The sequence below is a fragment of the Pieris napi genome, chromosome 19 (assembly GCF_905475465.1).
Source record: "Pieris napi chromosome 19, ilPieNapi1.2, whole genome shotgun sequence".
Classification (NCBI taxonomy): Eukaryota; Metazoa; Arthropoda; class Insecta; order Lepidoptera; family Pieridae; genus Pieris; species Pieris napi.
Window position 1 is genome coordinate 11,395,085 of NC_062252.1, and position 15,931 is coordinate 11,411,015.

General features: G+C 33.4%; 1 protein-coding gene across 2 annotated transcripts in view; it reads left to right on the forward strand.

The window, feature by feature from the left end:
* LOC125059193 (insulin gene enhancer protein ISL-1) overlaps nt 1–15,931 on the forward strand; it is a 40,752-nt gene that overhangs the window by 22,429 nt on the left and 2,392 nt on the right. For both annotated transcript variants that reach the window (XM_047663494.1, XM_047663496.1), the window contains exons 2-6: nt 3,616–3,805; nt 10,983–11,113; nt 11,466–11,533; nt 12,493–12,598; nt 14,997–15,114. In XM_047663494.1, the coding sequence (XP_047519450.1) occupies nt 3,616–3,805; nt 10,983–11,113; nt 11,466–11,533; nt 12,493–12,598; nt 14,997–15,114 (613 nt within the window). The remainder of the gene's footprint in view (nt 1–3,615; nt 3,806–10,982; nt 11,114–11,465; nt 11,534–12,492; nt 12,599–14,996; nt 15,115–15,931) is intronic.

Consider the following 15,931-nt stretch of genomic DNA (forward strand, 5'->3'; position numbering starts at 1 on the left):
TTAATAGGTAGATGTTAAATCTATGGTCAGAATTTCATTAGAAGTGAAATATAGATCATGGGAGACATATCTATTGTCTATGGTTCCTTTGATTTATTACTCAAACTATTCAATTGTTGATATCGAATAGGTTAGTACAATGTTAAAAAAATTTAAGAGATTTTTTTGTATATAGGTAGGTATATAAACATGACAATGTTCATAAAAAAAGTCGAATTGTTCTCTATGTTCTATTTCGTTATATCGAATTACACACAATTAAACAGAAAGAGACGAAAGAGTTCAATCTGCTCATGTCTAGAACATTCGAGGGATTACGTATTTTTTTATGACAGGAAAAGTGCCATTATGGAAATCATTTTTATTTCAAATTAAAAACAGTTATACACTCATTAAATCACCGAAAACAAGTGTTCCTGTCATTACGTTAAACCTCAATTAGCGATTGTAAAATTATAATGCATCTTAAATTATAGGTACATGAAAATGTAACAATTGAGCAATTTTATTATTCATTCGTTTGAAAATGTGTGTGCGAAACATTTATTTACTTGTTCACAAAAATAAATACATAGGGTATATAGTTAGTACAGTACTAAGCTAATACGATACCTAATTTCGAAAAAATATCGCTACTTTGACCTCACTGTGCGAACATGTAATGATGTCGATAGTGTCGGATACATATTATAAATACACTTGAATTACAATATACATGTATCTAGCTGATTTCCCCTCTTTAAAAGAATTTTAAAACTAATCTTTATTTATAATCAAGTATACATTATTAAAATTTTCTTAACATACCAGGTAGTAATAAAAATTTGTAAAAAGAAAATTAAAACAAATTTAAAAAGTTTGGTCCCTGTGGCAGTGTACCTTTAACGCTGGCAGCATTTCCTCGCTGTATTGCGATACTTGTTGAGCAGATACTATCTCTCAGGCGCCAACTGAAATCTTTAATTATCGCCTGTGCACTTGAACCCCACGGCCCAAGAGTTTTTCCAAAATAAATAATTCTTATGGATTTAACATAATACAGAATGCTTTGAATACTAGCTGGGGCAGTTTCACCTACGCCGATTTCTTGTAGTTACAATAATCATTAGCTTAGTCAATTTCAATGAAACCAAAATGAATTATATATACATACACTTACTACTTATATTATACACTTTCATTAGGATACCAAACTATCTAGAAACCGAATATTCCGTTAATACATTAGTATTCAGTTTAGCAAGGTCATGCAGACATATAGACTTACACAGGGGGACTAGACAGGGGACTTATTTAGTAATAAACAGTAAACCCCCTTATAACACGGTACTCTTGTAACTCATTTTTATATTACGCGTAAAACCTTGTAAAACACGGGTATTCCCCCATTTAACGCGGGGATGGCACACGTTATATTTCTCCTACTATGACATTCATAATGATTTGTACGCACTTATTCGTTCATAACATAGTTTTCTCTTATATGAGAATACTACTACAACGCGTTTCCTATAACGCGGAATCAATCTACTGTGTTATAGGAGGGATTACTGCAAGAGGATTACTGTTCCTAAATAAGAAGGAAAACGCGCGATTTAAACCGATAATGAAAAGATGCAGATGAATTGGTGATTGTACTTATCTCTTTTTGGAATTTATTACACTTAGTTAAACAATGCATAACGCGATCACGTTACGCTCTTTAATTAACAGTTTACGGGGTTTTATTTTATTTGATGTATTTACGGAACTTAATTACAAAAATCATGTTAGTAACATTTTAAAATGCCTCGAAGATGAAATTATGCTTTTTTGATTTCCTGTTTATTTATTAAATTTAGATTTATTTCGTGTTCAATGTAATGTTCAATGCTGCATGCTTCTATTTGCATTGCTGATAAGGTTAAACTTTTGGTTATCTTATTCATTCTTTTTATATAATTACAATAATTAACTGCTTTAACATGTAATGAGGAGCATGATATTGATTACAAACATCTTGTAAAAAAACTTGATGATTTGAACTTGACGGAGAGTTCCAAGACTACACGCTTGATTTGAAAACTGGCAGTAAATGTAAATTTTGCAGCATTAATTGTTTTTTTCTCGGTCGATTCTTTTACACCTACTATAGACATTACGACAAATGGGTAATAATAGACCCGGGTCCAAGACTTAGAATTTTATGTTTACACTCAAATCCCATAAAAAACGTGTAAAAGAGTAAGCAACAATGGCGACAGACATAGGTTCCCAGTTACGATTGGGCGGGGCTCGACCACGCCCCGTCTGTATCGATTTCTGACAATTATAATTTATTCATATTTCTTCTATTTTGTCTCTCGTGAATAACAGGGCATTAAAGTTCATTTTTTACCGTATAACATGATTTATAGCCAATCACAATGTACCTATATGTAATTATGTCTGCGCTAGGTAGGTAGGTATTAATTAATAATTGGAGTGTCTAGCTTTTGTTCATGTAATAATGAGCCTCTCAAATTAAAACTATGTACGAAGTTGAGTAATTAAAAGTTCAGAAACATATTATGTAGCGTAGACCTGCAGATTTATCGTAGCATTTTTCTTACAAAACCAGTTAGCTCACGACCAGCTAGCTAACCTTTAAATGAAAAAATAAATCAGTGGCGCTACAACTTCTTTAGGTCTTGGCCTCAGATTTCTGAATCTGTCTCATGATCATTTTTAAATCTAATAGGCAAGTAGGTCAGCCTCCAGTACCTGACACACGCCGTCGACTTTTTAGGTCTAAGACATGTCGGTTTCCTCACAATGTTTTCCTTCACCGTTCGAGCGAATGTTAAATACAAACATATTAAGAAAGTCCATTGGTGCACAGCCGGGGATCAAACCTACAACCTCAGGTGTTTGGGTCGCACTCTGAAGCCACTAGGCCAACACTGCTCCTTTAAATGCCTCTGTATAAAAATTGAAAGAGAAGATGGACCTATTGGAGTGAATCTACGATCCCAAGAGGATGGTTAGGAATATCCGAAATTAGTGTAGCTTAATTTAAGTGCTCAGTAATTAATTTCAATAACAAAGCTTATTGCCAATTCAAGAGTGTACCAATTCATAAAAGGCCGGCAACGCACTTGCGAGCCCTCTGGCATTGAGAGTGTCCATGTCCGGTATCACTTAACATCAGATGAGCCCCAGCCCGTTTGTCCTCTGTTCTATAAAAAAAATACATTCAGCATAGCCATTAAATCAGGACCAAAATTTAAAAAAAAAGATCTCTTTTCTATATAATCTCTAGATATTTATTTTTTATTTTTTTATAGTTTAGGGGGCAATGAGCCATGATGATGTATGTGTATGTGTATGTGTGTACAATTTGTGAAGTCATATTTTCTTGTATATTTCTAGCATACATGTTGTTTTTGGTCCTATAAATAAATAAATAAAAAGGGCAGTCATAGCCGCCCATGAACACCTATTTTTAGTGGGTGCGTTGCAGGGCTTTGAGGGAGGAGTATACTCTTACTTTAAACAATTGGAGATATCTCTCAGGGAAGTCCCCCATCGGGAGACGACTCCACAGTTCGCAAAAAAAAATTGTAACATTATAATATACGGACATTTTGTTTACAGAAAAACTCCGGCTATCCTTATGCGTGGGGTGTGGCGGTCAGATCCACGACCAGTACATCCTGAGGGTGGCTCCGGACTTGGAGTGGCACGCCGCCTGCCTCAAGTGTCAGGAGTGCAGACAGTTCCTGGACGAGTCCTGTACCTGCTTCGTCAGGGACGGGAAGACGTATTGCAAACGAGACTACACTAGGTAAGCCTCTACGTTTATATTAAAACGAATTATACTAAAGTCTCTTTTCAAAGACTCTCTTCTTAAAGACACATCCAGCATCAGAATAGTTCGCGTTGACATATCGAACGACGTTCAGTTTCGCGGTCATTTGGAGGGAAAGGCTAAATTATCCTCCAAAAAGCTTGGTGTGCTCAGCAAAGCAAGACGGTACTTCACTCCGGGCCACCGCTTGCAACTGTATAAAGCGCAAATTCGGCCCCACATGAAGTAGGTACTGTACACCTCTAAGCAGGTCATTTTGTTTCAGAGTCTAAATGTTGAAATTTCCTTTTATTATTAAGTAGATAGTTTTAATTTATTTACTTATCATTAATGATTAAATATATATTAAATGTAAATTACGAAAGAAAGCTTTCGTTCAGAAAAGCCACCAATAAACTTGGCCACACTTCCGTTGCCGTTCAACAGTATTTTTATTATTACAGTACAAACCAATAATTATCAGTTGGAATCGTCCCCAGGGGTATGGAGTAAACAACCTCTGTGACTCACTGAACCACAGTTCAATGTCTATAAATAAAACCAAATCCGTGAATAACTAATAAACAATGATTCAATAAGAAGCGTGTTCCGGTTAGGTGTGCGTATGATAAGCTGTTTAGGCTTAATTAGCACTTCGATGCGAATTTCTCGTAATTTCTATTAAACAGTTAATGTTGCTATACCTATATAGGCTTAGCGCAACAAGTATTCTCCTTAAATATTAAAAAAAAATTGCCGTGTTGTTATGAGTATTTGTCGTATAACTTTTATATTGATAAGTACCTGTTATAAAGTACTCAATACGTATTTGCTATTTTCAAGTGGATTTCCCACAAAGCACTTCAAAATATGAATCATGTTGTACGGTTATATTTTCATTCATTGACAATTTTTATTAACACAAATCCGTTGTAAGTCGTTAACCTCTCAGCTGACAGACGCGTAAACAATAACAATCCAATTATAAACTCAACAATTCCAATTTCAGATCATAGTTTACAATAAAACACGAAAAAATCATAACCTCACGTCAACGTTGGCGCCAATTTTTAAACAAAGTCGCATCATCTAAAATAACTTGTGTTTACATTTCCACCCTTCTATCTCGCGGCTAAAATATAGAATTACACATTAGCAAACAGCTTAGGCTGCACTCGAATCGAACGCCTTTATTTCTCTAGTAACAGAGAATAAATTCCCTAAGCTATCGATGGCCGTATATCGGGATTGTCTTTGCTCTATGCGCCGAGAAAAACAAACTGAGTCTATGTATTTTGGCGTTAAAACAAACGTCAGTTTGACAGCGCGGCGGGCGGCTGGAACTCGATATGTCTATATGTTTGTGCGTTATCGGAAAAGCCGTCCGATTCATTTTTGTAATGTACTATTTGTTTTTATTAATTCAACGTTTATTTTAGTATTTCTCACGGTTTTCGAGGTTCATTCATTTACATCTCGATTCATCATCGCCACGGTTTATATTATTTATTTATTATGCTACAATAGATAGATATTATTTAAAACTTAATAAAATTTAAACAAGAAATCATAAACGCGTCACAGATTTTTAGCGATTATAACAGGTTTTGCAAATTCTGGTATTGTGCCTATCTGTTAATCCTACTAGTTCAATCATAAACGGTGCATTAATTTATATTAGGTACTCACGTAATCAAAAGTTATCATAGTAACAATTGACACAAAATAATAAGGTACCTTATATGGATAGAGAGACTTTTTTCACGTACCTAACACTGCTTTGACAGACCGGTAAACTATTTTTTATCTGTTAAAATTAACCCTTCCGTAAGGAAATACAACCCGCCATGTTTACATTTGCCGGGGTATCGTATGTCTGGCTGTGTAAACATCGGAAACATAAGTATTTTAATAAATCCGGTGAAGGAAGGACGTATCAATTAATTAATTATCCGGTGTATTATAATAATCGTTATTTTTAAGAAAATTTAAAAAACTATAGCCTCGAGTTACGTTTTTTAATCTTGCTCGTAGTTACCTCTGCCGATTAAGTAGGAAGTCGGAGAGAAAATTTAACTGAACTTCGTAGGTTATTTACATTAAGAATATTTTTGTTTTTGCGTTATCGTTATTTAAGAAAAACAATTAAGTTAACATTTATTAAATACGTAATTTTTTAATGGGTACTATTTGTCCAGATAGAGACCGTTATAAAAATGGGAATGTATCAAACTCTCGGAAAAAGAAAATTTGTATGCTAAAAATCAAAAACAATGGACACAAAGTATAGTCTTTAAAAACTTTATCAACACCATATTGCAACAAATTTATAATGAAATTATCTCTACTTGTACCAAATGATTAAATCATATACCAGATAGCCGATATACTTATATAAAATAAAATAAAAATATTATTACAAAGGAGTTTATAGTGCACTGGCACTGGTTTAATTTAAAGAGTGTTGAGGCAGCCCCTCACCTTGTTTCTTAACATTAATGTTTTTTTATGAATTAAAAATCTTTGTGTTTTAACGACACTTTTCCAGTTTTTGGTTGAAGGCTGTCTGGTTCACACTTGAATCAATTTTTGTCACATATTTAATAAAACTCGTATTTAAATGACATACATTTAGTAGAGTGAGTGATTCGTAAGAAACAATATACCTAATAAACCAACCAAGTCGCTAACAATTTAGTAATTTCGGACAGTTAATATTTTACCAAAAATCACTTTTATTACATTTTTGATGATTGAACTTCGTGCTTTTTAAACGAGGTTTTTATTTAAAATAAATGATATTCACTTCAACAAGGCAGCCTACATGGTAACTTGCTTGCAAAAGTCCGTTGAAATTTAATTTATGTATCTCTTATTGATAATATTATAACTCGGCAGCCATTTTGATGGCAAAAAACATGTAAATTATTTGTTAACAGGACCAAAAGCGATATATTCTCGATTTATATTGAAGTTGGCATTGAGGTAATTTTTTTATATTTTAATGTACGATTTAAAATACAGGTTTTATAGTACTTTAGGATTTCCTCCAAAAATATCTGAGATAATCGGTGGGACAATATTTTTTACCGAAAATATGCTGTAATAAGTTATTAATCCGTAATGTAGTTGTGTAATAGTCTTAATATCCGAGCTAATATAACCCCAAACCGTTTTTTAAAATATCTCATTTTTTTACGATTTTCCTTCTGCGTTGCATTTAGCAGAATCTAGCCATAGCTAGCTTATCATGAGCTCTTATTGCGAGCCTATAGACAACCTACAACCGAGATGCATCCCTTTTTCATACCATGAAGTAAAAAAAAAAACAACCCGTTTATGTTTTTACCTCAGATTATCTAATAGATTATAATCAGATTTCGTTCATTCAATTTGAATGAAAACTTGTACCATGACCTCGCGACTGAACCAAAATTTGACTGTTTCGATAGTTTATCACAGACTTGAGAAAAGTTACTTTTTGCTCAACTTTTTAGTATCGAACGTGTCCAAATAATAGTTTAGAACGTTATTAAATTCAGTATTTTATTTAAAACTATTTCATGAAGAAAAATAATAGGATGTCTAATATAGTAAAACTTTATAATTTTTATATTACCTATGGAGTTTTATTTTGGGGTAATTTTGAGTTTAGGGAATTTAATAAATTATTAAAAATCGACGGATATAAGAAAAAAAACGATAATTTCTTGTTTATTGATGATTACTTCTTCTACCGACTTCGAAGATGTCGAGGTTGTAATTTGATTTCAGAGTAGTACCTACGAGTTGACTCAATTGTACAAACTTTGTTTAACAATAGGTATTCAATTAATTAATTAGGTATGTAGATACTAGTATGACAAAAACAATGAAAAATTATTCCCTAAAATATCACATATTATTTTAAGCCAGTTTTCGACCGCGTTGATTTCGTGAACCTATTAAAATATAGCATAATTAATTACACACCTAAACCTTCTTTAGAGATCTGTATTATAGTTCAAAACTACAAAAAAGCCGCCGCCTGGTTCTTCATACAATAAATGAGAATATTATATCACTAGTATATTATAATTAAACTTTTCCTTATTAGGTTTATGAATCGTATTATTCACCTCTGATGTTTTGTTTCTTTAAATAAACATAGCTATTTTTAAGAATTATAATATGTAAATAATAAGCCAATTGAAAATATTCAAATAACAGTCTTTATTTAGTTAGGATGTCGCCATCAAGATTGATAAAGATGTTTTTATACAATTTTCAATTGGGTATAAACATATTATATTCATATATTTCATTAGGGCTCTTCTTCGCCAACATGTCTCTCAATTCAGCGAGTTAGTCAAGTCTAAGCTGTAAAGAAAATATAGTTAATTATTTTATTGTATGATAATTCATTAACTAATGTTAATTTATAAATTATTTGGACAATTTACAGGAATTTCTTTTTATATTGAAGTTTTATAATAACAAAAAAAAGCTTATGATTTTCGAGTTTTATATATCAAGAATTCACTTCGATATACATAGTTATTTATTTTTGGAAAACAAATTTGTTAAGAATATTTACCCTATCATATATTTTGTAAGTTAAACAATTTGTAAAACTATACCTAATTATAAAACTGAAATTTTGTAAACACAAAACATTTATAACTGTTATCAAAATTTTACGGAAACGATTACAAATGTTAAGTGTCAACTATAATAGCAACAGAAAACTTTTCGTTTAAAATGTATCAAAAGAATAGTTTTTTTGGGATTGATGAATTATTTAAAATAATTTTTGGTCTTATAATTATTATTATACGAGGTAGGTATGTCGAAGCAAGTTTGACGGTTTAATTTCCAAAATTACTCAAACAAAATTATGTTTGATTAATTTTGGACAGACGTTTATGGATAAATCTACATCCCGCATAAGACTTATAAGCTACCTAGCTAGCTGTTTTTAGGTCATTAAAATTTTAATGTTTGCATCTAAGTTTTTCGTCTTAAATTAGTGAAATTCTCTATTTAATCTAAATTGTAACCCTAAAATGATGTTCAATTAGCGAAACCAGATACTCTCCAGCCGTGTCTCGTTACCGTCAGCCGGGCACGGATAAATAATATTTTGACACGTGCTAATGGCGCCCGCCCGCGCTAAGGCGGGAAATTTTTGACGTTTGGCCCACGTTTCTGCACTAAAATAAATAGTGGTACATTTTAGCTGCATGGGTGTACTGTTGTTTTCCTTGACATTTGATTTTAAAATATTTAAACGTTTATTATTTATATTTAAAATACAAATTAAATATTAGACTTCGAGAGTTATATACTGGTGATAAAACTTTAATAAGTACAACTTAAGCTTTTGTTTATATGCCCCTTCATACAAATACAATATCCCCTTAATTAAAATTCAAGTTAAGTCTAGTAATTTTCCGTTCTAGCATGAGAATCTTCCACACGTTCATATTTAAAACTTGAATAGAAAAATGCCAACAATTACTTTTCGGGTAATAAAAATATATTATGATTGTGATAATAATATTTCTCCCGCACGATGTGAATGTGTGTGGTCCGGCAGCTGTAGTGCCTCAACAGATGTATTTGCTCCACGTAATTAGATATCCTTACATTTACCGAAAATAACGTAATTTCTCTTGCTAATATCTACACGTTACATATATTCCATTGGGTTAAGTATCTACAATCTAGTTAAACTCTTAGTAGGTACCTACTAGAATACATAAAAATACATTGTAACCATGAAGGTTTTTAAAGTCTTCAGCTGTCAAGTGCCAACAGAGGCTCTTGTTTATTTTTTCACAATCACCTTAACTTACGGAAGATAATAAAATCTTGCATTACCTACTCTCATACTTTATTCAAATAGATACAGTATATAGCGTTGATCCAGATTGAATAAAAGTTAATGATCCACTAAAGTGTATGAGACACGTACGTGTAGGTACACAAAGTTTACTTGCTATCCCTGTAAAGTCATAATAATATCCTTAGAAGATAGAACACCTGGAGCTTAATACAAGTATACCTACTTGATTAGTAATAAATGATAGGAATTCCTTTATCTAGACTAGACTACGTTCTTGCAAATTTTGTGTAAAATTAGTTTTAGTACCAGTATTATTTAAGAAAATAATATAATAAATGATTTTATTTCGTCGTACAATTCGCGGGAGGTTATGAAATTAAAGCGCGTTAGTCGGATACACGGATCTCGACTTGACAATTTGTCTCGTCTTAAAAAACCTTTCGCCATATACCCTTAAATGGAGTTCTCTACAAGGGGATGTAACCTGAAAATCCATAAGTACATTTTGAAAACCCCCGGGGGTTATTGACCGGCACACCCTCCAATCTCGCTAAAAGCATTCGCTATAGGTGTAGACTGTACGGTTATTTGTATTAGGTATACTAGTTCCACTTTTTAATCGCTAATGCATTTTAGGGATTTAAACTAAAGTTTTAAGGGAGATAATATTATGTAATTGCTTGTACAAGACTGAACTAGAATAAGAGAAGAATATTATATTTTTGAAATATGTTTAAATTAAAAATATAACTTAGGTGGTATGAATACGAAACAATTGTCCAGGGTTTGTATTCAAAATACTAGTAAGTAGCCATTGTAACTAACCCAATGTACAAATGTACCTACGGCCGAGATTATTATGGTATTGTACGCCAATAGTTACGCTTCAAACTGTTCTTGTACGTATATAGTTCTAAATAAGGCTAAATTTGCCTTAGGCTAATTTAGCCTATAAAATATTGGTAAATTGTGGTTTTGATTGGAAACTAAATAATCGATACATTATACGTACCTTCCTATATAAATAGTTCTGATATCAATGATGCCAATCCCTGCGCCAATAATTACGAACAACCTTTCTAGTACATTTATAGGGCGGATTGTTTAGTGTATTTTTAAATGTTCACCTCATCAATCAGACTCTTTTTGCCCCAACTTCAATCCCCTACACCATCAGTCGGTATAAGTGGACACACGTGACCACAGAAAGTGACTATTCGAGTTTGAACGTTGGAAGATAGGCGCTGTATAACACTATGAACTGAAGTTAACGTAATTGAACACACATCAAAAAATTTAAAATATAATTAAGTATATTGGGATTTTTATATAAAATTTTATTTTCAGGTTATTTGGTACAAAATGTGACAAATGCGGCGCTTCCTTTAGTAAAAACGACTTTGTAATGCGAGCGAAAACGAAAATCTACCACATCGACTGCTTTAGATGCTGCGCCTGCGCTAGACAATTAATACCTGGTTTGTATTCATTCATTCATATAACATAAATGAACATATGTCAGCGGCTTTGTGAGATGACTAATAGGTATCTACTTTCGTTTGGTAGTGGAAATTTTTTCCTAAATTTCAATAATATTTTCTTAATTTAAAAGTTACATATAATGTCATTGTTGTCTATGAGTCTTAAATATTTAAAATTATTATGTGAAATAAATTAAACCAAAATTTAAACTAATTAATTTAACCTAGCAACATTTATACTTGTAGTGTACGCGCCAATCTAGGCACGCAAGCCGCCAGCGTTATTTATTGTTATTTTGTTGTCGCGATTAAAATGAGCTATTTGTAACATATTACCATTTGACTTCAGGTGACGAGTTCGCGTTGAGAGAAGGAGGCGCCCTGTATTGTAGAGAAGACCATGATGTTTTAGAAAAGGTAATATTTATCCCAATACCATAGGTCAGTCCTCTGATTGAATTTCTCATATAACAATCGATACCATATACAGACAAAACCGTTTACGACGATATCGTTTAGCACAACATACCGGTTATATTGACCAAAATCAAAGGTCCCGGCTGAATTCTATTAGGTACTAAATAACGTCATCATCATGTAGTCCCGTCGATGTGGTTATAACAGATTTTGACTGTATTTTATAATTGATGGGTAAAAAATAGTTGAGTCTTTATAAACCATGGGACTTTAAGTAAATCAGTGAGAACCCTTGGTCTTGGCCAGTGGCGTAACAATAGGGTGGCAGGGCTGGCAAAATGCCACGGGCCCCCGACCCAAGAGGGTCCCTGCCCAAGAGATTATGTTCTATGGATGAATGTGAAGTCTCCAATACGCATTGGGCTAGCGTGGGGACTACAGACCATTCCCTCTCGCCTAAGAGAGGAGGTCTATGGCCATTAGTGGAACATATACAACGTGTAATTGAGTACGCTGAAAATCTCCAAGTTAATTAAAATTAAACTGAAGGGACGATTTTTACTGATAGGGTCAAAACCCCATCAAAAGTCTTGGCCTCAGACCTTTGTATCTGTTTCGTGATCATTTGTTTTCCTAAAAAAGTTGTGTGGCACGTATGTGTTTATGTCACTATAAATAGGTATATTATTTTGTATATCATGTCAAATTGAGCAAATAAATCATTATACCTACTGGGAACAAATTCTATAGTAACGCTGGGGGCGATACGAGAAAAAGTACTAGGTACCTATGTCTTGTTCTCCGTCTAGGGGGAAGAAAACTTAACTTGAGATAGGGGGTCGGGTAGTACACATTGGTACAGAAGAGAGCGTCTATCCCGTTAAGATAAGAGTTTAAGATAATCCGTTGCTACCGCTGTATATACATATATGTGATGATTAAGATGTGTCTGTTTCCAGAGTGCAAACACAAGCGGCAGCAGTAACAGCAACGCAGAAAGCAACAACAACACCACACTCAGTAACAACAACTCACACCTTCCGCCCGAGCTGGGCTCTATGAGCGGTCAGTACTTCTCTTTTTTAGTATTGACGTTGATTTGACATATCGTTCTGCTCCAGTTTCTATGGCAAATAAAGTTTACAATTAATTACCAAAAGAATTAAAAGATCTTCTGACTAGAGTCTTTAAAAAGCGACTTAGTGTATTAATTTGGAAAAAAATGTATTATTCAATAAATTATTATTTGCATGACACACTGTAATTGATATAAATTTAATAAAGTATGATATTATGTACGATACAGATAATATAAGAATTTACTTTGAGTAATAAACTAATAATGTAAAATTCCTTAAGACAAATTGGCGCGCCATTGTGTGGCAGAATATGCGAACGATTTACGATTGTACCACCTTAACATTTTGTACCATATTCTTGCAATAAATAAATTATTATTATTATAGTAGCTTAAGAACACAACGATTCACCTCTTAGAATGTATTAATTAATTACTCCTTAAGGGAGATACTAAGGCTTTATAACACTGATCAGGTGTCAGGGAGACATGACTGTCTCGTCTCTCATGTCATCCTGGAATGTTAGGCAGTAGCCAATAAACGGGCAAAGATCTCCAATATGCTTGTAATTTAACTTTATTCACCAGCCAAACGAAAAAGAAATTTAATTAAAAGCCCGTTGGACCTGCATCTAACTGGAATATTTATCAACCTTCAACTCAGTCCCCTCGCTGTCTGCTGGACTGAAATAGGAATAATTTGTGATACAAGCGTTGCGAGTAATATCGCGTTATCAGCTTATCACTACGGATTCTGGTTTACAATGATAATCGACGCACGATCGGACTGTGATTGAGGGTACACTGGGCGACGCGGCTTTATCAAAGTCACTGAATTTTTTAAAGGAAATTTGATAAATGCGCTCACTGTATAGAGTATTATTGTAAATTAGTAACGTGCAAAGCTAGGAAAATGTTTTTTTTATTTGTGTAATTTTTCCATGTTAGTTGAACTTCCAGTAATACCTAACTAGCTTACTATGCAATATCTGAATGACTTTGTGAATTGGACCTCTGCTTGGTTTATTATAGGAGAATCTACCATCCAACTGATAGACTACATAACCATCATTATATTAGATATAATTCGTATAATATAATCGAAATGTTTTCAGACTAAAACATGGTGTTTTTGTGAACACATTTCGTTCTAATTCTATCTAAAATCTAAAATCTAATAAATCTAAAAAAATAACCTAAAACTGGATCCTTCTATTCGAAATAGGTGAAGTCTAGTATCAACTTGTGTGACAGACTGTTCGCTATCAATGTTTGAAGTGCGCCGACAAAGAGGCCGCTCCGTTTAATTGTACCGCGTCAAAGTATCAGTTATTTTTTATCGATCGCAATTAGTTTCGCGACCTTCACGTTTTACTGGGGGTTCAAAACTAGACGGTTAGTTTTGCATCTTCTTAAGGCCAGTTAATGAAAAACTTTCATTAACCTGCGTTGGATAAATCGAAATACCACTCACTTGTAAAAACTGAAAATTCATAAATGATAGTTTTCATACATTATCTGATGGAGGCTTATTTCCCAATATGTTATTGTTCTGAGCACTGTGATCTAACCTCTAATTCACAAATTAATTATCATAGTTATGTTATAATTTATGAGCCATTTATTATAGGTCACAAATAAGTAAGGTAGTTGAATTTTCTTTCGTAGGAAAGCGTTATGGTAGATAAACATTTTATTTTGTATCGTACAATTAAAACAATGAAATTGTTTGTAAGGAAAGCAATTGTCAATAATGAAATAAGCTAATACAAAATATGTCCAAGGATATCAAAGTGAATACATAATCACGAGTTAATCATTGGGGTCCGGCGAGGATTATCGAGGTGTGAAGTGGGGCTGGAGTTAATCCACCTATCCGAGGACCAGTGTGCATTCATTATTCATGGCTCTTCTGTTCTGTACTTAGCCGGTCACTTCTGAAGCTTTTCAAATTATAAACATAGTATCTCATCGTATTTAAGTAGATTTTTTTTTTGTCAGAAAAATTTAAAGTAGTGGTTTTTGGGTAAATGGGGTCTGTAGATTCCGAAAATATCCTTTTTTTGATAAAGTGGAAGAAAATGGGTATTTTGCAGTGGGAAATCATTTCCCATTATCCGTAATAGCGAAGCAAAATTTAATCAAGTGGGATTATTTCCCACTATCCGGCGTAGGTACAGTTTATACTTTCTGTTGGAATTATTTCGAACCATAAACTTTAGTCAAAGTAAATTTATTATCTACCGGCTCATATCTGCTACGCACGAAATAGTGTGATATCATATATAATTTACTCGATCGTTAATAAGGTATAATTTATACTTCTTCTTTTTCAAGATTATAGATTGAATAATAATTAACGGAGGTAAACTTGTATTATTTCAGATTCAGGAAGCGAGTCAGGATCGCACAAGAGCGGCAGAGCGCGTGCGGGTGGCGCGGCCGACGGGAAGCCTACGCGAGTTAGAACGGTTCTCAATGAAAAGCAACTACACACCCTTCGGTGAGGTCAAAATTATGTTTGAAACTATACAAAAAGATTATTAAGTAACTATCTCGTATTGATATCATCTAGGAGGTTAAAGAAGCATTACTTAATAATAATTATTACAGCCTTTTATTTCCGATACCTTTATACTAAAACACATTTATATTTCTATCTCATTATTGTATTTGTGTTCCTCCTCTTCAAAGGCCTCCTCCAAATTCCGCCACTCCTCTCGGCACAGTGACCCTCTCTGCCATATACCTACTGCTGTTTCTTTAACCTGGTCTATCCACCTTCTAAATTGTCTTCCTCTTTTTCGTTTATTGTACCTTGGGCACCAACGCACCAGTTTAGTAGGTACTTTCTTTATTTACTTCTCCGTTCGTCTTGCCATGTGCCCCGCCCATTACCACGTTTATCCTAGTTAGTTGTTATTTTAATGATGTATTCTTTATTTTATCTATTCTTTTTATCGGTAAATTTTATAAATATAATAATAATAATATAGCCTTTAAATTCCAAAACTCTGTCACTTTATATATCTGAACTTTAATATATTTTCACTCCAGTATATCTCGGAGTTCGGTTTGCCTCTTGGCAAAGGCCTCCTCTAACCCTTTCCACTGTTCTCTATCTTTTGCGACTCTTCTCCAGTTGTAGCCTGCTGTTAGTTTCAGTTCGTCCTCCCATCTCTTGCGTGGTCGACCTCTTCTTCGTTTTCCGTCTCTAGGGTACCAAATTTTATAAATATTGTGTTTCAAATATCACAAAAAAATTACCTTTAGTAGAATAAAAAAATATTAATCCATCCTTGATTCCCTGATTAGAATGG